Here is a 26,961-nt window from a genome sequence, read left to right on the forward strand (position 1 = left end):
CTGGGGAAGGCAGGCTTGGGGTACAGCACCAAACTTCACAGCTCTTACATGCTTTTTGTCTCAGCTGCCTTTGCCACTGGGGGCTTGAAAGAGGAAGACCACCAAAGTGGCCAAGGAAGTGCAAGAAAGCAGCCATCACCTCATCTGAAGCTTGAAAGGAGAAGAGGAAGGGCAAGAACAAGGACAGAGTTTAACTCTCACAGCTGAAAACCTGACCTACATGGGGAAATACACCAACAGTGGAGAGAAACCATGGGTGGGAGAAGTTGAAAGGGGAGTTTGGCTTCACAGATGTAACCTCAATCTTCAGCTCGTGAGGGGAAGGCAGGAGGACTCCATACGGACTTTTTGCAGCTACTCTGAGCCTCCAGTGCCACTGCAGGGTTTGTCACCCCCAGTAGAAGGTGGGGAGATAAGCCAGGCCTTTCCTCACAGAGAGCCACCATTTTAAACCCAACCTATTTTTTCCCCAGAACTAGGCAGAATCTCCCAGTAAGGATGCAACTAATCTTACTGTGCCTCTCCTGTAAGGGAAGGAGACAGCAGTGAGTACTGCCAGCACACCTAGGGAAGGAGCAGGTGGGTTGTGCGACCAGTGGTGGATGGTGACATCACCATGGTGACCATGTCACCCAACGTGGTGAGCTGACAGCAGCACATGTAAGTGGCACTTCAGTGTATTGAACATGAACACAACCAACAAAACCCACGTGGACAGACCAGACCCAAGAGTTGCCTGTTTTAGAGGAAGGAACACGTGGGCTACTCTAGCAAGAGTAACACGAGGTGGTGTTTAGAGCAAGTGAACCTCTGAACAGGATGAGGTGAGTTGAAAGGAGAAAATCCAGCTCAGACAGGTAAGGCTGAAGATGGCCAAGAGGAGTGACTGTATTAAAAGAAAGATGGAAAAGGGGCTTTATATTGAAACAAACAGGGGGGGGCAGGGGTAGAGGGATAAACTAAAATGGGTAGGAAGTACAAAAGGGTGAAGCCTCAAAATTAAAATAGTTTATATAGATGTAAGGAGAGTTTAAATGCACAAATTATTTGACTGGCACTTCGTCTTGCATAATTTTTTTGATTAATTTATCTGTGCACTTGAAAACAGAGTCACTGAAATAGCTCAAAGCAGCTTTAACATGTGCATGACAATGAAGCTAAATACAAACCAATATATGTATTTTTTTAAATTTTGTATTTTCAAAAATTTGACTCCTCTATCAGCCTGGGGAGCAGAAGAAGGGCTCTGCATTTGGAAATACTCTTTGTAGTTGCTGCGACTCTCTACGTTTGCCTCAGGGAGCCAATTACAGGGCAGAAATAAAGCAGGATCAGCTTTTCATGCAGGAATGCCATCCTCCCAGAACTGAAGGGTGTAAGAGCAGACGGTAATTTCTTACTGATAAACGCTTCTCAGAAGTATGAGGAATGCTGCCTAACAATACCAACACACCAATGAATTAATGAGTTGTAGCTGCAATTCATATGTTTCCAAGGCTGTTAGTGGAGCTGTGCTGCCTCTGGTCTTAAAAGGCAATCCATGCCAAAGCCTCCATCGGCTGAAAGGTGCCTGTGGAGCTGAATGTGGCAGCTGGCTCTAATCAGTACCTCACCTATAGACTGAAGGGAGGGTGTGAAAAAAAGCTTTTCAATCGAAGTGCTCTGTGTTATTCACTCTGGAAGCACCCTACTAACTAAAGTGATGTAATGATAACCAAATAGCCACCCTATTTCAGTTAATTAATGCAAATCCTATAGGAATACTTCATATCCATTGTAGCAGATGAGCACGCAGCAAACTGGTAAAATAAATGCCACAGGAAGAAGAAACAGTTTCAGTCTAATAAGGGTGTAACACCAGGGAGCTCACTAACCATCTAATTTCAAATATAAATGTACAGAGTAACACATACCTCATCATATTTTGTTGCAAAAAAAAAAAAAGCATCAGCCTGCTTTTTCTCCTTAAGTCGCTCCTTAGCTGATGACACAAATGCAAGAGGAATAAACATTTGTCTAAGATTACATGTTATGGTCTGACAATGTGATGAGGATATTTCTCCAGCTCAGTAGCTTCTGAACAGCAGGAGTTGCTCTCTGTTCCTGCTAGTGTAGGCTAGTATCACATTTTTTTATTTATTTGTAGAGCATATGTATATAGATGCTAATTTTCCTGGGTTTTTTTTTTTCTCTCTTCAGTTGTGGTGGCATCAGACCCAGTAACAGATTTTAAGGTGAAAGTAATGTTTCACTACAAGACCACTAAACTTTAGAAAGAAGACAATTCCAAAAGTTTTTAAGTGTCAACAGGAAAAGGTTACAGAGGAAGGGGATGTTAACAGCTTCCCTGGCTTCTTGGCTCAGAAGTGGTGTATGTTGCATTGTCTGCATCATGGAATGACAGCATTCTGTGCCCTTTGGCAGGATAACTGCTCTAGGTAAGAACGAACTTGTTATTAAGAGTTAATGAGGTTATTGTTATGTAGGGGGGGGTGAATTTAGTATTTTTATTTTTTTTTTCCCCATCTCTTGCTGCAGAGTTTGATAATGCTCTTCAAGTGGGTGAGCCCATACAATTAGAGAGATGTGTCCTTGCCCCATAGCACTCAATCTGAGTGTAACAGGGTATGACAGAAAGAGGTTAGAGGGAAAAGCAGATGACTGGGGAAGGAAAGGGTTTTGAAATGCCTTTTGTTAAATGGATATTTTGATGAAAGTCCGAGGAGTGGTTTGTGAAAGAGATGTCATTTGGGCTGAAGAAAGCATGTGCATTAAGGGAAAAAAGGGTAAACCAGTTTATAATCAAAGTAATGATTTAGAAGTCCTGAGGAAAACAACATTTAAAGGCTTCTCAGAATCTTTTTATCATTACACTGTTAAAGCATGCAGAAGCCTAATGTGTAGGGTTTATTTTAGGGCACCAGTGCTTACCAGTAGCAATTTATTGCACATTTCTAGGAAAAGAAATCTTGCTTCCTTCCATGCTCTGACGTGGCAATTGTGATCTTTATGAACCCTCTTGGTTTTATTTTTTATGACAAGCACACAGCCATGTTTGCATTCTAGAATGAATGAGCAAACAAGGAACCATTCCTTGAAACAGGGCTACTCAGAATCTTTCCTCTGGTGTGACTAGGAGGGAATTTGATGAGACATCTCTCTGGGGCTGCAGTGACAGATGAGGAGGTAATTTCAGCTTGCATATTGTGCCACATGGTATAGAAACAGAAGCCTAAGTGCCTGAGGCTGCAGGCAGGAGAAGATGAAAACTTAGGGGCAAACCCTCATCCCAGTACTCTCCCCCAATGGCAGCTCTTCAAGTTCCATCATTCAGAGTTCACCTCTTCCTGATCCAAAATACAGTTGGTTTCCTTGAGTTCAGTTTGTTCAGAGCTGCAGTAAGTATGGATTTTTCTCTTTGGAGCTCCATAGTTTGCTGAGAGCTCTAGGATTATTTTCCTCTGTTGTTCAGTCATTTTCAGCAACACTTTACAGTAGCATTATGCTGCAATACAAGAGCAAGGGCTTGGAGTGCATGGTTAGGCCATCTTGCTGGTTTCTGAAGATGAGGTGAATGTGGGTGTGGCAGTAGGTATCCTACAAGGTATAAAACATACCAGAGATTCTGATGAAAAGATGTTAAGGCTAGAAGCTAAACTCAGCATGCAGAAGATGAAATAATTTCTTGGGAGAGAACTACAGCTGGGCTGGTGACCTTTTTATCCAAGCACTGGGATGTAATCCTTGACAAATAAAGTGCTGCACACCAGCAGTAATGTTGCAGGCTGAAAACCAGGTGATGGGATGGGTATCTTTGCAATTTCTGTGTAAGGCAGAGCAGAGAGATGCTGATAGCACAAAATTTGCTGAATTCCCTATCTGACTATTGTCTTAAACAACTCCAAGAATGAGCCACTAAGAAAGAGTAGGCCGAACTGCTGCATTATTTAAAATGTTGAAAAGGTAATTCAGTGCTTTTAATAATTTACATGTTCTTTATTGAAGTCCTCAAAGGCAATCTTCACCACTTAAGGACTTCAGCTGACTGTAAAGATAATTAACTTGCTCATTACAGCTTTTTGTCAACATTCCTAAGATGAGCTGGGGGAAGGAGCTTAGTGCAAGAAGGGCTTAGGTTTCAGCCATTAGTCCTAGAGGGATGCTCCTACCTTAAAAGAACAAACTTTCCAGAGACTTTTTTCCAAACAGAATTGGCATGTCCTGAATCAGTGCAGCAAGAGTACAGAGACTTCCTCTCTGGGCTGTTGCTGCTTTTGAGGATGTGGCACGTGCAAGCAGAAGCTGGATGGGCTATCAGCACCAGCAAAGGATACAGGTTCTTGTGAATAGCTCTAGCAGATTTTTTCACACATCAGTATTTTTAACTTTGCTCTGAATATGATTATCAGTGTTCTTTTTCTGTCAGCACAGTTGACTTTTTAAAATAAACTACATAAAAAAATTTGTTCTTCTAACAAGTGGCAGAAGAAGGAAGTCACAATACAGCAACTTACTTCTGTAAAAATATTAATTTATTATGTAGAACTGCGTAAGGCAGCATGTTCATTCATTAGCACAATGTGGAACAGATTCAGAAGTTGTGTCCTGAAGTTTTTATTACAAACTGACCTGGCATCACCACATGATTAGTTCTCTACAACTGCTGAATCAGGCACTGAAAGTGTTTTAAAGCTGACTAACAAAACAAGTGTATAAAGTAAACACGTTGCTGCCCATAAGAAGTAGGCAAATAATCAATAAACCAGAACAGTTAATGTCTTTAATATAAAATAATTTTCCCCCCAAAATCAGCAGCACTGTATTACAGCAGGTGTATTAACTTAAGGGAACACCATCAGGATCTTCATGTATGAAGTAAAATCCTCCAAACAATTCATAGTCCATTTCTGTTCATTTCAGCTTATCAAAATACACTGGAAACAAAATTAATTCTGTTCAGCAGGTGCCACTACCACCATTTCTCGAAGAAAACACGGTTTCTAGGAACACCAATATCTGATAGTAATTTGGATATAGATTCTGTCATTGGAGGTGGACCACAGATGTACCATAAAGTATCCTTAGATACGTGTTTTTCTAGATCCTTTTCAGATATTCTTCCCTCTGACAAAGAAAAAAACAGGAAATGAGAACAAAAATATTAATCATGAAGTATTTTCATAAAGAGTAACTGGTCGGGTATTTCCAGCACTCAGTTCTTAAAAATGCTCAGCCTGTTTAAGTCTAATAATAGATATCAAGATTTGAGGCTTCCAAAATCATTTGTTCTTCTGAGGATTTAGATCAGTACTTCCAGTTGGAATGCATGGGATATTAGTCACTAAAAAAATTGCTACATACAACTAAAAATCCCACATTCAGATGAAAAAAAAATTAAGTCTCTCTAATACAAATACCACTAAAATGGAAACATGATGAACTCTCTCTTACAAGTGGTCAGCTTATCCTTCACGAATCTTGCCTTAAGCAAAATAAATGTTTTGCTTAATTTTTTCTGGAATAAAGTTTGCAGTGGGAAATACCAGTATAAAGTTTAGAATTAACAGATGTACTAGAAATAAAGAACTGCAAAGGGTAAGTATTTCTCCAAAGCATAATATGTACAGTGAAATTATATAGGCTTAACTCATGTCTTATTTTGAATCTTTAAATGTAGAAAATACTAAATTATGCCTACAGTAGAAATTATTAAGCTTCATCCTCTAGGATTTAATCAAACTTAGACTTTAGAAGTCATCTGTCTACACTGCCATAATATTTACCTGTAACATGTGGCTGAAGTTCTTCACAGATCTGTGAACTCTGCTGGGTGACGTGGAAATGACATGTGATCTTTCCAGGAAATGCATTCATCAACCCAAGAATATTTTTCTGTAATGTTAAACACACTTGCTTACACCACAGGCCATTAAATCAAAGCAGATGTATACATGAAGTCACAGAACACCACTGATTATTACTGAGCACTCAAGACTTGCATTTTAGCACTGAGAACTTGATGAGCTTGATTTCACAGGGCTGACTTGCACACATACAAAGAATTTCCATACCTGGAATGTCAGTGCACTACCAGCTATGCAAGTGCTTTTCTCCTTTTTGTACGATACATTGTAAGATTTGGACCTAAGAACCACTTTCCTGGTTTCTCCCCCATATACATTCTCACGTTTCCTCTTTTGACTTCCATAGGGGTTTTTCATTTGAGAAAAAAAAAAAAAAATCCCCGCAGTTGGTATTTACCATTTTAAGGAACTTTTTGAGTGTTAACTGATTTATCTGGTAAGATTACTAAGACCCTTCATTCTCGCATGGTCTCCAAGTAAAACCAACTACACTGTAATGCTAATGCTGTTTGTACAAGAGCAGAAACTCTGTAATTTTCACTTCCCTGAATCATGACTCTAAAAACCACCACCAAAAACCCAGTGGCTTCAGTTCAAATCACAGTAAAGAAAAAACAAATAAATAAATCTGTCAGATGCTGTAGTTAGCTCTGAAACTATGATTTATTTACCATCCAGATTCTGCACTTTGGGATTTTCACTCTTGGAAAAAGCACTGGAAATGCTTTCTTAAGTATTCTGAAATAAAAATAATTTCTACTCTGTGAGTAGGTAAATTAGTTCATTTTGTTATGTGTTTACTTACTAACCAGTTACTACACTGAAGAGGCTGCCATAGGTGGCTTAACAAAAAACCCCAAGACAAAAAACCCATTTGTCTGTTCTGCCTAACAGACAAATCTGTTTCCTTAAGAAGACAAAGAGTGCAGGGCAGCACAGACACTGCTGTATCCTTGTCCACTCATACCTCTAACTTTGCTCTGTTTTCACTCTTCTGGGTAGGACTCCTCAGCCTCTGCCCCCTTTGTATGGAACCATGTACAGCCTGACAGCACTTCCAAGACTAATCACATCCTGTTAAGCTGAAGTCCTACAACCAAACCAGAGAGCATCTCTAAGGTAGGACTTCACCTGCTTAAAACAGTATTTCCCAACACCTACTTGTAACCTTGCACTCTGTAATTCACAGACATGGAGAGGAAGTGGCAAGTGTGTTACAGATGACATACAGCACCACAGTATTATTTTCTAGTGTTCTCAGACAAGAGACAGGCTGTCTGTACCTGAATGAAGGAGAATTTCAACAGGTTCTTGGCAGCCAAGTGAATTAGTGTGTAAAATGAAGCTGAGCAACCAAGACTTATCTGAGTGTCTGAGCCAGAATAAGGGACTGAGGGTCACATTCAGTCCTCTCAGGAAAACCCAGCTCAATGACATCTTGAAGACACCAAAATATGGTGTCCTTTGTAATTCTGTTCTAACGCTGGATGTGAGTGACACTTACACACAGCTCCCTCTTCAGGGAACAGGTCCTCTAAAACATTAGCAACAACCTAGCAGTTCCTCATGGAGATCTGTATCTCACAACAACATAAGGACTCGAGTCATCCTATTTCCTCAATCCTCTGCACAGAAGTAAAGAATTTTTGTACACATGTTCTGGATTTGAGCAACATGTGAAGAATGAAGGGAAGGATATATTTAAGCACTGTAGCATATTATTGTGCTCTTTTCTGTCCCAGAAGCTCCAGTGTATAATTCTGCAGTCGTAACACTGCTGAAGTGAAACTCAAGATATTCTAGCTTCTGCACAATAAAAAATGTGTATACAGACTGGGAGATTAGTAGTTGCCCAAACAGATACATTCCAATTTATTATTCTGCTTCCAGCAACAAACAAATGACTTTTCAAAGAAAACACATCTTTGTATCTAAAATGGTATAACAAGTTCAGAAGATGCACTAGTGTTGGACCTATACACAATTACTGAAATCATGATAGATTTTAACCTTTATCTTAAAAGCTCTCAATACTTAAAAGAAATCTGACTCATTAAAGGAAGGTTCTTTACAAAAGCTGTCCTAATTTGACCCCAAAATGTTATCAGTGATCCTTAGTGGCTGAAAGTGACAACTGATCTTTAACTGCTAAGTAAATGTTGATGAAGTTCTGTTACAGGCAGTTTTACAAGAAATGCTTATAAATCCTTCATTCATAGACCCAGAACCAAACAACTAGTGTATTATCAACAAAGCTCCCCTCTCATTTCAGACAGTACTTCCTTTAGATAAAATTGCTCGTGATGATATTTAAATTTAATAAAATCTGTAATGGAATGACATGGTTGTGGTAGTACAACATATAGCATTAACTGTACTATTAGTGTGTATATACCCATATATTTTATTAATCTTCAGTATATTTTGGTGCTCTTATGAGATTATAGTAAAAGGCAGGCATTTATGGCTAACTGACCTGTCCATGAGGTCAAATGAAGCCAGGTTTGTCCAATAACAGCCTTAATTTGTACACTGGCAATAAGTAACTAAAACACAGACGAGATTTACATCAAAAAGTGACTTTTGTCTCTCTACAACTGTCTTACACAGAGGGGCTCTCTGGAATTTATCACCAGAATGATACACACACTGATAGCTGAGTATCTGAGACCTATTTAGAAAACCAACTCAAAACAGTTATTTACCTTAAATAAGAGTTCACTTGTATTTTTTGCACTGTAGTACAGCTTTGCTGCTTCTATTTTGTCACCGTTTCCTTTACTCTCTTGGCATCCCTGAAGATCTGCTACATGCAGCAGTATAGAAAACAATGGGTTAATTCCAACACCCCCTGCTATCAGCACTAGTTTTACAGGGGAGTCACCAGGCTGAGGATCAAAGAAGAAATCACCTCCCACTCGCAGAGCCACTTCTGAGTCAAGAGTACACTAGGATGGAAAAGAAGATATTTGATTTCAAAACTAAAAGCAAAAGTTGAAACACTATTCTTGCACCACAGTCACAAGACTTGCTGGTCTGTGTTTTTTTTATTACCCAGTGAGGGAAAACCAAAGTACTTTAAAATAAAGGCAGTTTCTAGCTATCTGTTTTGTTGTCTCTAGGGATCTAGTTCTACTTTCAGAAGTTTCAGTCTTCTGCTAAGGCAGGATTCCACCTTCCCACCCCTACAGGAGCTGAAAGAGGAATGATTCATGTAAGGGTTCAAGAGCAGTACCTGGTTACAAAAGGTCAAGGTTAACATGGGAAATCTCACTTTTACCCAAACCCAGTTTCATGTCAAAAAGGGCCTTGATATGAGGCCACAGAAGGAAGCTGGAATGAACTGCACAGATGGAGAAGGTTCTCCCATTCCTCTTCCTAAAAAATAAAAAAACTCCAGAAGTGAAGCAAGTATCCACAAGAATATTTCTTGCATAACCACGTCTGCATTTGCAACTTCAGAGTTGCAAAAGAATCAAAACCAGGAAAACCTCTCATTCTCTCCACTTTACACAATAAATTATTTTTTAGAGAAATTTGCCAAAGCTCAGGGTTTTTTTGGAACATGGAGAACTAAAGCTAAAACAAACAACATTTGGTTCAGTATCATGTTGGTAAAACCTGCTCTTCATCCTCGTAGGAAGGGTGAACAGAAAAGTCTGGTGAGTTCTCTCACTGTAAGCTACCAGAACTAATAGGGGCAGAAAACAGAACTCACTTCAGGCCATATATGTTTTTTTTTTTTAAAAAAAAAGGATACCGAAACCAGAGAAGGTGGGAAAAGAGGAGAGAAAAAAAAAATTAAGCTACACAAAGTGCTGGAAAATTAGCAGTTCATCATTTGCAGAATAAAAATTCTTCCTCAAAAAAATCCTTTTGATATAAGGAACAGTAATTGAAACAAAAGGATTTCCATTAATGGTAACTGTAAACAAAGGTCTAAACAAGTGACAATTCCACCAGAAGGAAGAAGGCCCTTTGGCAAAGGTACTGCACTGAACAAAAAGGTTGCTGCAGTGGTGAGCATGACCAGGAAAATTTATGCAATAATTAAGAATGGCAAAATAGTATTCTCTCTCAGATATTGTTTAAGAAAATCAATTTTCATCTGAAACTAATTTCTCCTTTTTCAATGTACACTGCCAGGCTTTCCCACCGTGTTCTACTTTGGTTTAGAGATGCATGAACCCAGGAGTGTTTCAGATGCAGGTGCCAGAAGGTGGACATAGAAAATGGTATCCCTTGTGGAAAGGAGCATTTTTAGGTAGAAACAATCTCATTCTCATCTAATCTGCTTCCTCATTCAGCTATAGATTGTACATAGGACACAGGTAGAATCTCTTTTAACCATCAGTCACCCACATGTTTCAGAGTGCATCAGTTTTCAAAAAAACCAATGAATTCTTGAGTAAGTGTTGTCCTTTAACCTAGTTTGTAAATACAGCACTGAAACAGCCTAGACAGAGAAGTGAAGCAATCAGTACATTACATGTGCAGTTATCAAAAGCAAAAAAGAACAGCTGATATGATTTTATATACAGTATTCAAAGAATTAATACAAGTATCTTTGAAAAATACCAAATTGAGTAAATGAGTACTAGTTATTTCTTTAATACCTTTTACTCTGAGATACCAACTTCATTTATAAATGACTTGTAAATAATTAACTACTAGAGGGTTTTTTCATCATGTTTACAACCTTTTCAGATTCTATGTTGCCATTTCTTTGTTCTTTTTTCCTAAGGAAAAGTGTGCATTTCTGTTTAGCTCGAAGAGTCCATATATACCATGGAGCTTTCTCCACAGTCTCAGGTTTGATATAGCTTACCTGCTAAAGATTTTCCTATAAATTCAAAAAGAAAACAGCCACAGCAAAGTGATTTACAACATCAAAAAATCCTAAGAAAGCCTGCAGAGACTGGGAGTAATGAAGTTAGGCCTTCATATTCTCTAAAGAGCAATAACGAAATTATGTGGTCTGCTGGTACATACAAGTTCTACACAACATGTCAAAAAGGTTGTTTTCTTCATAGCTGATAACTTGCTGTAACACCTATTAAAATACTGTGGATGGTCACTAACTGATAGATAAGCACCACTTTGGATATTCTCAATTCCAGTAAATTTGTACTTTAATTCTGCTGACCGCTGAACTGCGGTATTGGTAAATCTGGAAGAATTGTAAATTTAAACTTTGCAGCCAAATTTAAGAAATATAAATGCCATGCAGAGAACAGCAAGCAGGACAAATCAGAGGATGTTGTGAAAAGCACAGAAGTTGATAGGACAGGTCATCTGTGATATATGATAGCAGCAGAAACCAGACTCTTCTGACAATAACTAATGGGTGAAATGGATGAACAAAATGCTGGAAGAGGCCAGAGTGTCAGACTGTAACACAGCAAAAAAATTCAAGACTTGGCTTATATCAATATTAACAAAATATGGCATATTTAAAAGCCATAAAATTCTGAAGTATTCTCTTGTTTTATAATGTCAGAAAAACTAATCTAAGTATCTCCCTTTGATCTCCCTTAATAATCCACATTTGTATTTCTCTAGCAATGGTTCCAGTTTGTATTTGTACAAAAAGCCAGGAATGATGGCAAGATATCAGCAGATGTAACTTTGTCATGTTTAACAAAGCCTGTTCTCAGGACACAAGTTATAACATGGGTTTTTCAATGTTTTTCTGTTAATGAATTCCAAAGGAATTCCTTACATGCACTAACTACAATGTCACTTTAAGGCCACCCAGCACAAGTAGAGTCAAAAGATCACAGTAACCATATTGACACATAAAACGCTCGATCTCAGTCCCTTACAGAACAAAAGGTTTTAAGATTGACATTGTACTAAAAATAGTTGAACAAATCAACAGTTTTGCAGCCAAAAGTGGTTGAAATCTCACCACCCCTCCCACTCCACAAAAAAACTCAAAACAAACGAACAAAAACAACAGGAAAAAAAAAAGTACCAGATTTCATGGTTCATCTCACTTACCTCAGTGTGAATCCAGTGAGCAGGAGGATGATCTGTGTGCTTTACTGCCAGCTCCAATATTCCTTCTCGTTCCAACAGGCCAGGGCTTGAACATATCGAGAATCCCCCAACTACAGATAATCCAGGAATAAAAAAATCAACCCTAAAAATAGACCAGAAACAAAAGTTTAAAAAAAGCCAAGAACTCCAAACATGGAAAACAATAAACAAAATAAAATGGCTGCCTTTGTTTCAATTATCCTTCCTTTACAAACACATCTTCATTTCCATAACATAACTTTTCCAAAAAAGGACTTAATCTTGAGTAACACCATTTGCTTAGAATTATTTTAATTTAGAAACGTCATCACCTTTGTTAAATTAGCATTTTGCTTTTAACATTAGATGCCATATCTTACAACAGACTTGTATTCTAGGTGTTTAACTAAATTATTTGCATTTCAAAACAAAAACACAGTATGGCCTGGCAGAATGGCTTAAATCCCACTCTTTCCAGTCCCTTTGATGGGCTCTTCAATTTTCAAACATAAGATTGGGAAACTGATTTTAGGGAAACGCATTTTTATTAAACACCTATTTTTCTTGGGAAGATGAAATATTTGAAGTAAAACCACAGTCCATAAAAAATTTCTAATGTGAAAAATCAGTTACATCTGAATTGCTTTCCCTGGTAACTGCAGTGCCCTCTGGTGGCACCTATCTTTATAGTTGATAGAAAATTGAACTGGCATAAATTACCTTTTTTTTTTTTTTCTTTTTTTTTTTTTTTTTAAGTCAAAGTAAACCACACATGGGTTTCTCAGATTAGAAGGTAACTTATGGCTAAGCTTTTGCAACACCAAGAATTAAAGACTATGGAAGGTGAGCCATTACCATTACTACACATGAGCTAGAATTCATTTTCATAAAAGGCTTTAATCTAAACAGTCTCAGAAGTTGGTTTATAATCTAACATTTAAACTCCTCTGTGTTCCATAAATCTTTAAATACTTCAGTTTTCTACAGCACATAAAAAAAGCACTTGTATTTCAAAAGAAAACTGATGTTTAAAACTAATTGGGCTGCTCCACTTAGGAAAAATGCCAAGTACTGAAGAATCATTACTGAGCTCAGACCTGAGTATTAGTGTGACTGGCTCAGTATTGGTTAAACCAGAATGCAAGAAGTAGTATCAGCTTCCACTGCATAGATAGTTTCTTTAAACAGCAAAACTATTCTTCTTGAGGATCACAAATAATTGGAGGAGAGAAGCACTTTGAATAGTTCACTACTTTTAAAAGAAAATAATAATAATCTTGCCTGATGAATCCCCACAAAGCTTCACCCTTTGCAGAATATCCTCCCTTTCTCTCGAAGAATATACGAAGTGTGATACACACAATACTGTAGTGATACAATTTTCAACTTTAAGCTAATGAACTTGATGGTCTATAGAGGTTTCTGACTGCAGATGAAAGGTCAACAACCAAAACAGTTTGAGAAGGTTTATTTTGCTGTCTCAGCTTCTGCAGCCCCACTGACCGTGGGGCTTAGCTTTACTGATAATAAAGATCCAAGAGATTTGCATTTGTTTTATCAGCAACTCAAGATGCTAGCAAAGCTCTTTAACACCCTCTGGTGGAAAATAATCTTAATACTTACACAGCTAAAAAAAAAACCACACACACACCCACACCACCATCACCAGAGAAAAATCATATTTATGCTGTAATGTAGCAGCTGTAAAGTTCTGCTTGATATAAAAGGGAAGCATTCTTTATGCTGGGTGGGGATACATACATAGAAAAACAAACATTGCTATAAAACTTTAATCAAAAGTAGTTTTTAACCTTCCAAAGTACTAATATGTGCTTATGTTTCTGTCTGTAGTAGTTGTTTCTTTTCAAGTTACATATTATGAGTATATACTATACAGTGGACTAGCTTTTATTTCTGATTGCTTGTCTCATCTTAGTTGTGTGTAGAAAGGATAAGAGGACTCCTGAAGTAACACAGTCTGTGACACCTGAAGCAATTAGAGTAGCTGTACAGAAAAAAAAAAATACTCCTATATAAACCCACAACAAGGGGAGGTGCAGAGATCTTCCAGTGGTTTTAATTTCTTTCCTTTTAAGGGCAACCTAAGGTACACCTTTAAGAACAGAACAATTAGCAAGTGTAAGAGGAAGAGGTCAGAAACATTAAAACCATAAAGCTTCTTCATAATATTTATAACATGCATAAACCTGCTTTAGTAAATCAGTGCATGTTTTAGTAAATCAAAACAGGGAACAGCAATATGCCTTTTCACTGTTCCTTGAAGTCAGATAAAGATCAGAATCTGTGGGCATAATTGCAAAACAAATTCACTTTTCCTACTGAAAAGCTTGGCAATTCGAACACTTCAAGAAATATACACATTATAGAGACAATCTTTGGCTGCAACATCATACTATAGAAAATTTTTAAAAGTTATCCCTTTCTTGTGGTGTTTGGTACTGCTCATCAGAAAATGCAATCACAGTTTATAGCTACAAGTATAGAAAACTTGTTGTATACCTTACAATAGCATTAGAATACTTCCAAGGAAGAAAAAAATGAAGAAGAGTAATGATAATTAAAGCTTTCAGTTCTCAGCATGATAATTTCTAAAACATTTTTGGAGGGCAAATGTACTTTCCAAGTACTGGCAAGCAAGAATTTAAGATGAGTCACTGCACATGTGCAAAAACTGCAGCAAATTACTCCACAAACAAATTATTGCAATCAACATCTTGTGTTCTGGTTCTAAATTTAAAAGTCAGCATATTAACACTACATGAGTAACATATGCTGTTAATACTCTGGCAGCCATACTTTGATTCCAGCAAAACCACTTTCAGATGCTTAAGCCAATAAAAAGTTTAGGAACACTTAAATCATAGAATCACAGAATGGTTTGGGTTGGAGGGGACCTTTAAGATCATTGAGTTCCAACCCTCTCACAGGAGGCAGGGACACCTCCCACCAGACCAGGCTGCTCCAAGCCCCATCCAGCCTGGCCTTGAACACTTCCAAGGAGAGGGGAGCCACAGCTTCCCCGGGCAACCTGTTCCAGTGTCTCATCACCCTCTCACTGAAGAATTTCTTCTGACTGTAGAATCTAAATCTACCCTTTCCAACTTAGAATTGTTACCCTTCACTATGAATCACTACAGGCCTTTGCAAAAAGTCCCTTCCCATCTATCTTTCTTGTAGGCCCCCTTCAGGTACTGGAAAGCTTCTCTACAGAGATACCTCAAATGACCAGTGCCAGAAGCAAGTAATCATAGTTTTAAAGTAATTTTTAAGAAAAAGAAATACTGACTAGGAGCATTTTTATCAAGGAAGACAAAAAACCTTGAATATCTACTATTTCCAAGGAAAAAAAAATTAAAAAAAGCCGTAACGGTGCTTAAAAAAATAGCTCATTGTTTCAAAAGCTTGCTAATTCAAGTTTTTTTATTTTCAAGTTTGCCTATTTACATATTAATCTGACACAACAGGCTTAACTTTCAGAATGGAAACTTCTAGGGGAAGGAAAAAAGTTAACAGGCAATTCTGATTTAATTACAAACCAAAACTAAGTAAGTTGCAGATCAGAAGCAGCCTCAGCTCCACTTTAAGATTGCCAGTAAACAGACAGTAAAGACAGCTTGGAGAATTAAGTGCAGTGTCCTCCAAATTACTCTTGAAGAAACAATGTAATGCACTTAAACCAGGTGAAGATAGCAAGCCAAACCAAACTGAACACTTAAAGAATAAATATTAGCATATTTAATGACAGCTACATTACAAGTAAGCTAAATAGTGGCTGTTTCACAGAGCACCCAATAACAAAAAAACATTATACAAATTAACAATTTTTTACATGCTCAAGTATCAGAGGCCTTTAAACATTTTGTAATAGTGGACTTATGCTAGTAATTTTCCCCTCAGAAGATCTTACCACTGTCCTGCTTTGAAAGTAAAGTCTTTATTAGCAATAGCCAAACGAAGTCTTTTGACCGTGTCCGATTCATTGGTGATCCCACACACTTTTGCTTGTGAAATAACCTAAAAGAAAAATAAGCCATTGTGTTACGTAGACATCATTTGCAGCAAAAGTAATCAAGAAAGTGTGTAGGAGATATCCATCATTTTGCATGCTTCATTACCTAAAATACCAATATTTTTTTGCTGGGGTAGAGAAGCACAAATGGATTCACATACATGAATACTACTGAATGGAGAAATTATCTTCTACTTAAAGTACACCATCTCTGACACTTTTGACAGGGTTATTCTAAGATTATGTAAACTTCTGTTATTTCCTAAACATAATGATAAAGAGAAGTGATTGCTAATTATCAGCTTTCAGATCCTTTTTACACTCATACAAGGCAAACAATCCTAAATCTTTGTAGCAACAAAGTAAAAAGATCTCTGATATAAAGACCGACAAAGTAATCTCATAAAAGATCAGCTGCTACTGAAGAAAGAGATCCAGAATTCTCCCTGGGACAAGTTTTATTTAAATAATTAAATACATTACTGAAAAGCTATGCATTAATGAAAGAAAACCAAGAGTTGTGTTACTACTTTTACATACCCATATTTGACCATGTATGTGATCTATAAAGACAGGGAAACTGTGACACAAGCATTCAGTGATAGTTCACAGAAGAGTTTTTATTTGGCAACCAGATGGGAGGGGATGCAAGATAGTTGCAATAGTTTATACTGCTGTGAAGGAGATTTTTAAAAAAATGTGTAAAATAATGTTTTTATAAAAGAAAAGATTTTGCAACAGGACTGCTGGGAAGGAGCTCCCCACTTCAACTCTTTGATGCCCTTCAGCACAACACAGATTTTCATCCCTTGCCCTTCCTCTGTAGGTATTTTTGAGTTATAATTATCAACCTTTTTCCTCTACAAAGAAACTAATGCTCTGAATATTTTCTACAGAGGCTAATACACAGATTTTACTCTGTTAAAAATGCTGATGTCGTTTACTACATTAGGAAATACTAATAATACCACCACAACTCTACTATTTCTCATTAGTATAAGATCAAACAAACCAAAAAAATTTTAAAACTTAAGCAACTATGCTATAATTTAAAACACATGGCAGGAAATTAGTTTATTCATAAAGCAACATCTGAACACGTGCACTGTCCCATTAAACAGCAGGACACTTGCCAATTTAAAATAAAGTAGCATACATTTCCACTTTAGCAGACAGTATTAAGAGAGGAATGCAGTCACTCTAAGTTAAGCAAGAGATTTGTCAGATACATGACTTAAATGGTTGTTCTGCTGGAGAAACTTCAAGTGCAGGAAATGGACATTAAGTATGGACCTTCTGAATTCCCTTCTTTAGCCCTTAGTACACTCCCTAATTTGTTCTTCAGCTGATAAATCTGACAGAGAGCACACTGGAAATTTAATTCTTTATCAGTATGAAAATTTTTTTTCAAAACATTGGAGGTAAGTTGGGTGATCAAAGACATTCAACTAGTAACTTGGACCATCACAAGAGTATCCAGCTGACCCAGAGCAAGTCTGCAGTGAGAGGGAGGAGGACACAGGACTTCAGACTGCTGGATTTCAGGAGTTAGGCTCTTTTCCTTGCCCGTGTCCTCCCACCACTCTCCTACAGGCGATACAGTGTAGCACACACACTAATGCAACGCAGACCTTAGGATTCTTTCATCTTTCTGCAGAACCAATATGGCCAAATAAGGGAACACAGACTGAGGGAAGCCAACTGCTGATTATATGGAATTTAAAACCAAGCAGCGGATTTAAAATAAACTGATTTTAAAGTGGTCAGAAATAAAATAACAAAGAATAAATCAAGCATTAAAAAAAGAAACAGCATAATCCTCTGAAATGCAGAGAATTTGCAGTAGTGGAACCGAGCTCTGCTCCTTCACCTACAGCGTCCTTCTCTTCCTCAAACCTTACACAGCTCCCTGTACCACCTCAGAGCTTTCAACACATCACAATGATCCATTTACCATGTGTTTGCAGCTACCTAGTGTTTACGTTGAGCAGAAAAAGTAGAAATAGCAGGCAATCAGAAATATTCAAAACGAAAAACATGGTTGCAAAACTCTAAGGTGCGATAGTTTTTAGGTTTTTTTCACGCCTGAAGCAAAAAAAAAAAAGTGTGCATCTGTGTATCTCTACACTCATTCTGTCCATTTATTGAGTTACTCTGGCATAGATCGGATCAACCTGAGCAGCTGAAAGTCCACAAGCAATGCCAGTCTGTACCCAACTAAGCACTGCTATTAGGTGTGAGGCAGTTTGAACTGACAGCCTGGAAACAGGCAGAACGAGCCTACATTTCTCTCATCTGTCTACAGTCTCTCACAGATGCTAAATCTCCACTTTTGGGGTTACCTATGTATCCCCTCCACCCATTCTTCTTCAGAGAATTCCCTAAGCCTGTGACTTTTTCTCAGCCAGACTCACAGTAAAAACCATAACATAACATTTGGACACTAACACCCATGTAATGTGTTTGAGAACATGGAGCTTGTCCTGCTGTGGGACACATGCAAAGCCTGTCATGCACAGCTACTCAAGACTGGGAGAAACTGATTGAACAATGGAAAAAAAAGTGGACAGTTTCCCAGCTGCTGGGAACTAAAGATGTGATTTTTCAATCAAAAAAGTCTTATTTCTCCTGAAAAGTCTAAGAAAAATGCACAATTTGTTCACTGGTGAAACATTTTTGAGAACTGAAGTAATATTCTCCAAGTATTAAAAAAAATTCAAAATAAGTACTTTAGCTAATTACAGAAAGGAAATTCCTATTTGAAATAAAAGGGTTTATTCACCTCTGAACTTTATGAAAAAGAATGCTTACTGCACAACACTGAGACACAGAATAGGTTATTTCTGGATTTGGGAGAACAATGTTCTATCTTTGTTGTACTTGTGACTTAAAATAGATACAAGCCAAGATCCTTTCTACAACTTCTATCATTTCTCCCTTCAAAATATCTACACTCCTAATCTTACTCCTTATGTTATAAAATGGCATTTCCTACATTTTTTTAATCTCAAATTTAAACCAAAATTGTAGAAATCCATAAAAAATCTGAGATATCTGTGTAGAGATGATGGGTATTGGTGTGCTTTCATTACTGACCATAATCTATACTTCACCAGAATTCTATTAAATTTCTTGTCCAACATAAACAGCATTACATGTCACAAATAATTTTTCCAGCTCATTACATTTCACCCATTGACCACAAAACACACTTATGACTATACCAAATATGAAAAATGAGGGAAGTAGAAAGAAGTAAAACAGACTCCAGTAGAAAATAAAACAAAGCCTAAGCATCAAATACAATTATCCTCTTTCTTCACACCAATAAGAAAACCCTTCTTACATTATAAAGAAAACACTAACCTCCTGGCGAAAATTATTTGCTGTCCTCTCTAGATGATCCGTTTTCATTTTTGATTTTATTGTGCTGCAACAAAAAGCAAAGATAATTGTCAGTGACAGCTGTGCTGTCCCTTACTGATGTGAATTTCTATTAACATAAAAATTTACCAGTGCAATCCAGACTACAGCTGACATAAGTCTAAATAAGAACTAAGTAAATCATATAACTGGGAGTCAAATAAGTATTTATAGGTATGTATTAATTTGTCAGTTTCATTTTTGACAATGTTAGCATGACATTCTTTCTCACAGAAAAAAAAACCCCACAAACAAAAACCTCAAAAGTTTGTTTATGTTGCCCTAATTTTGCCTGTATCTGAGGCAAAAATGAAGTAGTTTTACTCTCACCTGATGACCCTTCCAGAAGGAAGAAAGAAACCCCGAGGGTTGAAATATAAACAGGTTTTAATGAAATAACAAATTCAATACAAATACCAATATAAAACATATAAACTTATACTCAGCCTCATCCTTGGGAGTAGCAGAGGAAGCAATAGGTTGAGAGAAGAGCTCCAGGAAATGGAACTCTCAGCCCTCAGCATACTTCCCCCTTTTATAATGAGCATGAGGTGAGTGGTGTGGGATGGATATACCTGTTGGTCACCTTGGGGCTACTGCCCTTATTTAAGCTCTCAGCTGACTTGGGGCTACTACTGGCCTGCCTCCCATGGCTGGCCTATGGTTCTGTCCCACTGAAACCAGGAGGTATGGGGATTACCTACCCATTCACCGTGCAGTAACAAAAAGCAGAGTGCCTCAACACCACCAACGCAGGATGAGTGGGAAAAGTTCTGCTAGCTCGTCTCAGTAACTGAGGACCCACATAAATAGTAGCATGAGCCATGATGACTGGACAGTCTTCAGAACCACCAGCTCCTGAAAAATCCGTATAAATATTAGTTAAATAAAATACCCACTGTTTGACATGGCTTGTTTTCACCCTTTATTTCCATTAAATCAGGAACGCCAAAGCTCAGCTGGAGCTAAAACAAGCAATAAGCATACAGGGTAACAAGAAGGAATTTTTAAAGTACAAAAGAATCATAAAGATGTGAAAATATGCATCCATCTACTGAAGAAGACAAATTTGTCATTACAGATCCTGTAGAAAGGCCTAAAATACTCAACACTTTTTTGCCTCGGTCTTCACAGGCAAAGCCTGCACCCATACCAATACTCATGCCTGCAGTGTTTGGGGAGAAGAGAGAGAAGCAGGAGTGAGGCCAGCAGCACCTTAAGAGAATCTAGATGCAGTTTAATGCACAGCCCCAGAAGGGATATGTCCAAGGTTGCTCACAGACACATCTGACTGGCTTGTGAGGGAACTGTCTGTCACCTACAAAAAACAGTAATCAGAGAAAGTCCCCAGTTGACTGGAAAAAAAAGACTAATAGATGGCTATTTTTTTAAGAGAGGCAAGAAACCATGCAGTTAGCACCACCTCAAGCCTCTGGAAAAATGCTTGGAGTTTGTCCCCTTAGCTTTGTGAAAACTAAGATATTCAGGGAGATTCAACACAGATTTACCAAGGGCAAATTATGTTTGACAAATGTAAAGATCTGCTGTGATAAAATGTCTGGCCATTCAGCTAAGGTGACAGCAGTATGTACAGCACAAATGCACCTTGATGTTCCTGTGGCTTTTGACACCATTTCCCATAGCACACACATTAGGGAAGATGAGGCCAGATGGAATGCTGGAGTGGTTGAAAACTGGAAGGGAGAGTGGGTGGGTGGGTGAGCAGACCAGAAAGGCTCCATGGCTTCAAGTTGCTTCAGTTGCTGGTTAGTAGGAGTAGCCTGGGGTTGGTGCTGGGCTACAGTAACTTTATCACTGACTTGGATGAAGAGACAGAATGCACCACACTAACTTAGAGGGGTGGCTGAGATGCTGAATGATAGGGCATCACTTCAAAGGAACACTGAGACACTGCAGGACGGGAAGACAGAACCCTCATGAACTTAAAGAAGTACCAAGGTCTGCACCTGGGGCTGGCCTAGCCCAGTGCTGACAACTCTCCTGCTCAAAGCAGCAGCTTTGATTAGATGACCCTCAGAAGTCCCTTCCAGCCAAAATATTTGTCATTGTCCATGCTTAAACAATAACTTTTTTTGAAAAGAGATCAGACAAACACTGAATGTGCATTCCCTTTCTATTGGTAAAGAAAGGGTTCTGGATAGAAATTTTTTTAAACATTAAATAAAACTCTTCACAGGTTAATTAAAAATTATACACCTCTCATCCTTCCACCTATCTTACATAATACATTTAAACAGTTAAGCAAGTGGCAGACAGCTACTTGCACTACAGTGGAAAGGTGGTGTGAAGCTTTAGAAGTGCATACTCAGATGGAGCTGTGAAAGACAGATAAAGTACATGTAAAGTATTCAAAGTAAGTCAGAAATACCCTTAATTTACAAAACTCAAGAACAGGTTCACAGTGAGCCAAGAGGTATCTCTCATTGCTTGTAAATCTACCTTCGCTTTTCCTATAATGGATTTGCAGAATTCCCTATCATATTATTCTCACCTATCAAATTATCATCATTATTCCTATGATGCAGTCCATTGCTTCTTAAAAACATTCCTAATCTTTTTCTTTCTTTCATTTAAATCTCTTTGCCTGCATTCTTTTAAAGCATGTAATTTCTTTTCACAATGTTGTTTTTCATTTTGAATTGTTTGAAATGGCAAGGAGCCAGCTTGTTTTAACTACTCAGGCCTACACTCTCTAGGCTTTCACTAACAGCTGCATTGGCTGGTCACTTAGTAATTTGTCCTGTTTGTAATCTTGTAGAAATGGGAGGCAGAGATTTCATAAATTAAGCTGCTCAGAAACAGAATGCATTTACTGTAACTACTCAAAACACCCACTTTCAAGCACAAGAAATACTAAAGCTTTTAATTACCCGTAATTTTTAAAAGCATCTTAGCATTTAATTCCACAGCATCTTGCAACTTTTCAAAGTGGAATTATTTAAAACTTTCTTACCACCAATGAGCACAATTATGCTACCATTTTTTTCCGTAACATATACAAGGCACTGTATTTAAACAAAACACTTTACTACGTGCAAATGTATAGAAGCTATGGATAACAAAAGTATTAACATTCTTAAATTATTTTAGCAAGACTAAGTCTAACGAAGCAAGACACATCTAACGAACAACTCGCATTCCCTTCATCATAATGTTCAGTCTGTAGACCCTGAGCCCTCACAAATCATCAAACTACTCAAATTCATGAGATAATTTTAGAATATGGAGTCTTTGAGATGGGAGGTCTTGTTTATATTAATCTAAATATATATTTTTTTTATTTTTTTTTTTTTAGGTTTCAGAGTACTTTTTGATTCATGTTTTCAAAATTCTCACTCCACCATGTTAACTAATTCAATGTAAAAATGAAGGATGATGGAACATGGACATTCTCAGGTAAACAAACTGTTTATGCCAGTGGTCGGGACTAATTAAATCACCACAACATTCCAACAAAGCACATAAAGACCAACGCTTTGCTACAGAGGCCAAGGACTGGAAACAAAGATTTAGTTATTCTTTTTTTTCCCCATTTTTAAATCACCTCACGTCCTTCAAAACCCTGTCTGCAATTAATAGCCGAATATTTAACACGGCGACATCTGCTGGTAAAACAAGAGGCCTAACTTTAAAATCCAATACAAAGATTTTGTTTATGTATTTGGCTTAATTCTGCTGCTAAGGTTGACAGTCACCAGCCTCATTTTCACTGCTACCACATTAGGAAGAAAAGATGTTAAGTTCTACATATGAAAAGATAAAATAAACAAACAAGCAAACATGCAAATCTTAGTATCAGTGCATAATACTGAAAACAAAATAAATGTCAGTCTTTTATTGTAGCAACTAGAATTTTCAAGTAGGGCTGAAAGATCCTATTGAAACAGACTATTTTAAGTCTGAGGTTCTACCCTAAATTAAAATTAACTCTTGAATGGAAGTTCAAGATATTTGTTCCATTTACACTATCAATCACTTTCAAATCCTGAAAATCGTAACAAAAAACATCTGTAAATTTTAGTCTGTAACTAACAAACTCCCAAATCTCTTTTAATGAGTCCTGGTTCTCCTCCACCACATACAAGTCTGACTCATGCCTTTACAAAACACGTCCAACCTTTGCTCCATCTGTTATTTCCGTGACCTTCTTTTCTCATCCAGTTCTTCTGCAATTCCCTGCCCTCAGTAAGTTTAGTGCTTCAGCCTCCCAAGTTCTGGTCTGGTAGGATACTGTCCCATTATTTTTTATTCTCTTTTCACCCAAGCTCTTACAGAAATAATCCCTCCAAATACTCCTTTTCTTCCTTTGCCCCACGGAGAGAAAAGAGCGCTACTTTTGTATATTAGTCCTTTCTTTGCTCAATTAATTAATTCAGTTCTGCTTACCCTCTGACCCACTGGCATTGGGTTAATATCGCTCGAGATCTAGGCTGCATCTCTTCTTTTCCTCAACCCTACATCAGTATTTGAACAGAGAGAGTTACTTGTAGTTAGTCTGTATCACACTGAAGTGCAAACTGCTATGAAGTTACTGCAAGAACGCTGAGGAGAAGCCACGATACTTAAGCGAGCTGGACAGGAAATCTCCCAAAAAGCCAGATCGGTAAGAGACACCGCTCCGAACCGGCCCTCCAGCGAAAGCAGTGACCGAAAAAAGCTTTTCCCCTTGACCTAGCAGGAAGGGACACGCATATACATGGAAGGGGGGGGCGAGGCACGGAAGGAGCTTGGCTGAAGCGGAGCAGCGCCGGAGAGGCCGGGAGGCTGCGTCCCCGACGCTCTCCCTCCCGGGCCCGTGCCCGGGAGGCGGGGAAGGACAAGGTCGCGGCAGGACCCTGCCGCCCCGCCTCAGCCCCGCGGATCTCTGCTCCGCACCGCCCGTCAGGCTCGGGAAGTCAGGGCAGAGCAGCGGCAGTGCCGGGGAGCGGAGGGCATGGGTCGGGGAGGGCGGACGGGCCGCCGGCCGGGGCTCCCGTCGGAGAGGGGGCAAACCGGGGACATCCCCGGGGACACTTCCGCGGCCCAGCCCGGCCTGCCCCACGTTCTGGTCCTGGTTCTGGTCCTCCCCTTTCACCCCCTTTGCCCTCCGAGCCCCAAGGGTCCCCCGGGGGCGCGCTCCCCCCCACCGCCGCCGCCCTACCCGCCGCCGCATCACGTCACGGGACGGACTGCGTGCGTCCCTGCGTCCCTTCCGCCCCGTCCCGCTTCTTCCTCCCCGTTCCTACCCTTTCCAACCCCCCGGCGCCATGTCGGTGTTTCACGATGAGGTGGAGATCGAGGACTTCGAGTATGACGAAGAGACGGAGACCTACAGCTACCCCTGCCCCTGCGGGGACCGCTTCCTCATCACGCGGGTAACGGCGGCCGTGCGGGGAGGGAGGCGGGTTGGGGAGGGAAGGCGTTAGGCCCCGGCTCAGCCTCCGCCGGTCATGGGCGTTTGTGGGTCGGGCAGGCCCCGGGTCGGTGACTTCTTTCCCGGGGGCTGTTGCAGGAGGACCTGGAGAACGGCGAGGACGTAGCCACCTGCCCCAGCTGCTCCCTCATCTTGCGCGTCATTTACGACAAGGTGGGTGCGGGCAGAGGGATGCGGGGCACGGTTGCGGCCTGCGGGGCGGCCCAGTCGAGTGTCAGTCTGTCATTCTCTGAGGGAGGCGCGGTGGCAGCTTTTAAAAATCTCGGGTAAAATATGCGTTAGAATTGTTGGGGAGTCCGTGGGGCCCCCTTTATTGGTAGTTGCAGTTCCTCGTTGCAGCTTTTCTCGTGCTCTCCTCCTGGTGTGTTTGGGCTTTAAAACCTGCCTGCTGAGCGAGCGTGGGGTGGAATACAGGCAAAACGATCTCAGTGCTGCTAAGATTTGTTGCTGACCCTATCGGCTAGCTTTGTAGTTTTTTTAATGTCTGATAGGTGTGGTATGGCTTTCATCTTTTGAGAATTAGATTCATACTAGTTATATTTAGCTTAGAAAACAGAATGGTTATTTGGTGGTTGTTGAGGGAGAGGAGATCTCAAAATGAAGAAAACCAACTAAAACTTTACTTGCTCTTTCTAGGAGCAGTTCATGCGTGATGAAGTCATTGCAGAACCTTTGACAAACAAGGAATTGATTAAGTGCTGATGAATGTACGTCATGAACTGTTGCTGCTTTTAGAGTAAGAAAATGTGGGGATGGCAACTGTAGAAAGAGACATGGTCCTCCTCCTGGAAGTGCTTGCTGCTGTGACATCCAAGTGCAATACCTGTCTTCGTAATTTGAATGAGAATTTGCTGGGACATCAACATGTGAATGGGTTTTTTTTGCTCAAAAGGGTTATACATTTAAAAAAACACAGAAGTTACCGTGTGTATTCCAGAAGACTCAAGGATTGTGATCCTAATTGACAGAAGTCCCTATACAGAAGTGGTGCATGGAGCTGTGAAGTTGTAATGTTTATCTAGCAGTGGCTTCTTAGCCTGTGGGGAAGAGCAGGCTCAGTGTGGGCATATACCTGTGTTAAATGGAATAGAGAGCTGCAATGTTGGGAGGCAGAATTTAGAAGTCCGTGTGACATCTCATGGAATTAAAGCTTTGACACATTGTGGTGTCACCTAAAATGTGAACTTGCATGCTTCCAGCCCATACTGAATGTGGGCAAAAGTAAGGGACCTAGAGCCAGTGCTGCTGGTAAATTGTTTTTACTACTGTAAGCACAAAGAAGGTGCAGTTGTATTTATATCTGCATTGGAGGCAACTCCTGAGTTGGGGTAGGTTTGTTTCTTGAATTTGCAGTATCTTTGAAACAGCTTTGGTAGTTACTATCAAAGGATACTCTGAGATATTGTTGTGGGTATTGGGTGAAATGAAATAAAAGAAGTCAAACCTTTTTTAGCCCCGCAAAGGTAGCAATGTGCAAAAAGACTTGAACTCGAAGTGGATTGTAAATTACCCATATTTTCTCAATGACTTTGTGATTTGACTGTTGCAGCAAATATAAAATGGGCTGCAGTTGTTTGTGCAGCTTGTAGTAGTATATTTGCTTATTCTTTGTCAGATTCTGTCTCAGATAGGAGATGGACGTGTTTCACCTTAATAAAAAGGATTTTTTTAGGGTGGGGAAGAGTTGGAAGGATATACACACCCAAGTGCATTGATTTCAAGACTAGTTTCTGTATTACAAGCCGCTGCATTTAAATAGTTATTTAAAATTATGGTCACTAGTGTGTTTTAGTAAGATTTGGTATCTGAAGTTAAATTTAGGGAAAAAGTTGTACAGCATTTATGCAGCTATTTTGCTCCAGGCACTACAGATAAGCAAGTCTCACTGGATTCTTGCGTTTAACTATTTTTGTTCTTACAGCACGCTGTGAATGCTGAAGATGAACATTCTAATCATAAAAAAAAACCAAAACAAAAAAAAACAGAAAACGATGCCCTTCAGTTAGAATGCAAGATGCACGAGTGTTTTCACTCCTACACCAGAAGGTGGCACTCACGTTACTTCCATATCTTCTTAAAAAAAAAAAAAAAAAAAAAGCTGTGGAACTTTGGCTAGCTATATGTTATCAAATATTTATTTTGACTATTTAAATAAATATTATAACCACTGCTGCGGTTTTAAATATGGA

General features: G+C 39.1%; 3 protein-coding genes across 8 annotated transcripts in view; 2 read left to right on the forward strand and 1 right to left on the reverse strand.

The window, feature by feature from the left end:
- RFTN1 (raftlin, lipid raft linker 1) overlaps positions 1-4,694 on the forward strand; it is a 103,220-nt gene extending 98,526 nt beyond the window's left edge. The window contains exon 11 of the mRNA XM_071735574.1: positions 2,200-4,694. Within this exon, the coding sequence (XP_071591675.1) occupies positions 2,200-2,273 (74 nt within the window). The 3' untranslated portion in view covers positions 2,274-4,694. The remainder of the gene's footprint in view (positions 1-2,199) is intronic.
- A 72-nt stretch (positions 4,695-4,766) lies between these two features.
- OXNAD1 (oxidoreductase NAD binding domain containing 1) lies at positions 4,767-24,722 on the reverse strand. Of its 6 annotated transcripts, XM_071735585.1 has the most exons (9): positions 23,477-23,724; positions 20,043-20,196; positions 19,282-19,345; positions 15,814-15,920; positions 11,868-12,009; positions 8,776-8,812; positions 8,570-8,670; positions 5,784-5,892; positions 4,767-5,124 (listed from the first exon to the last, which is right to left on the reverse strand). In XM_071735585.1, exons 1-9 carry the CDS (start codon positions 23,514-23,516, stop codon positions 4,970-4,972), a joined length of 909 nt encoding a protein of 302 aa, XP_071591686.1. In that variant the 5' UTR covers positions 23,517-23,724; the 3' UTR covers positions 4,767-4,969. The 6 variants fall into 6 exon arrangements, with proteins under 6 accessions (XP_071591686.1, XP_071591683.1, XP_071591685.1 ...); XM_071735582.1 differs by lacking the exon at positions 23,477-23,724 and adding an exon at positions 24,585-24,722 and having other exon boundaries at positions 8,570-8,812; XM_071735584.1 differs by lacking the exon at positions 23,477-23,724 and adding an exon at positions 24,500-24,582 and having other exon boundaries at positions 8,570-8,812.
- Positions 24,580-26,961, forward strand: DPH3 (diphthamide biosynthesis 3). Its single transcript, XM_071735587.1, has 3 exons — positions 24,580-24,713; positions 24,851-24,925; positions 25,409-26,961. Exons 1-3 carry the CDS (start codon positions 24,606-24,608, stop codon positions 25,472-25,474), a joined length of 249 nt encoding a protein of 82 aa, XP_071591688.1. The 5' UTR covers positions 24,580-24,605; the 3' UTR covers positions 25,475-26,961.

The sequence above is a fragment of the Heliangelus exortis genome, chromosome 2 (genome assembly GCF_036169615.1).
Source record: "Heliangelus exortis chromosome 2, bHelExo1.hap1, whole genome shotgun sequence".
NCBI lineage: Eukaryota > Metazoa > Chordata > Aves > Apodiformes > Trochilidae > Heliangelus > Heliangelus exortis.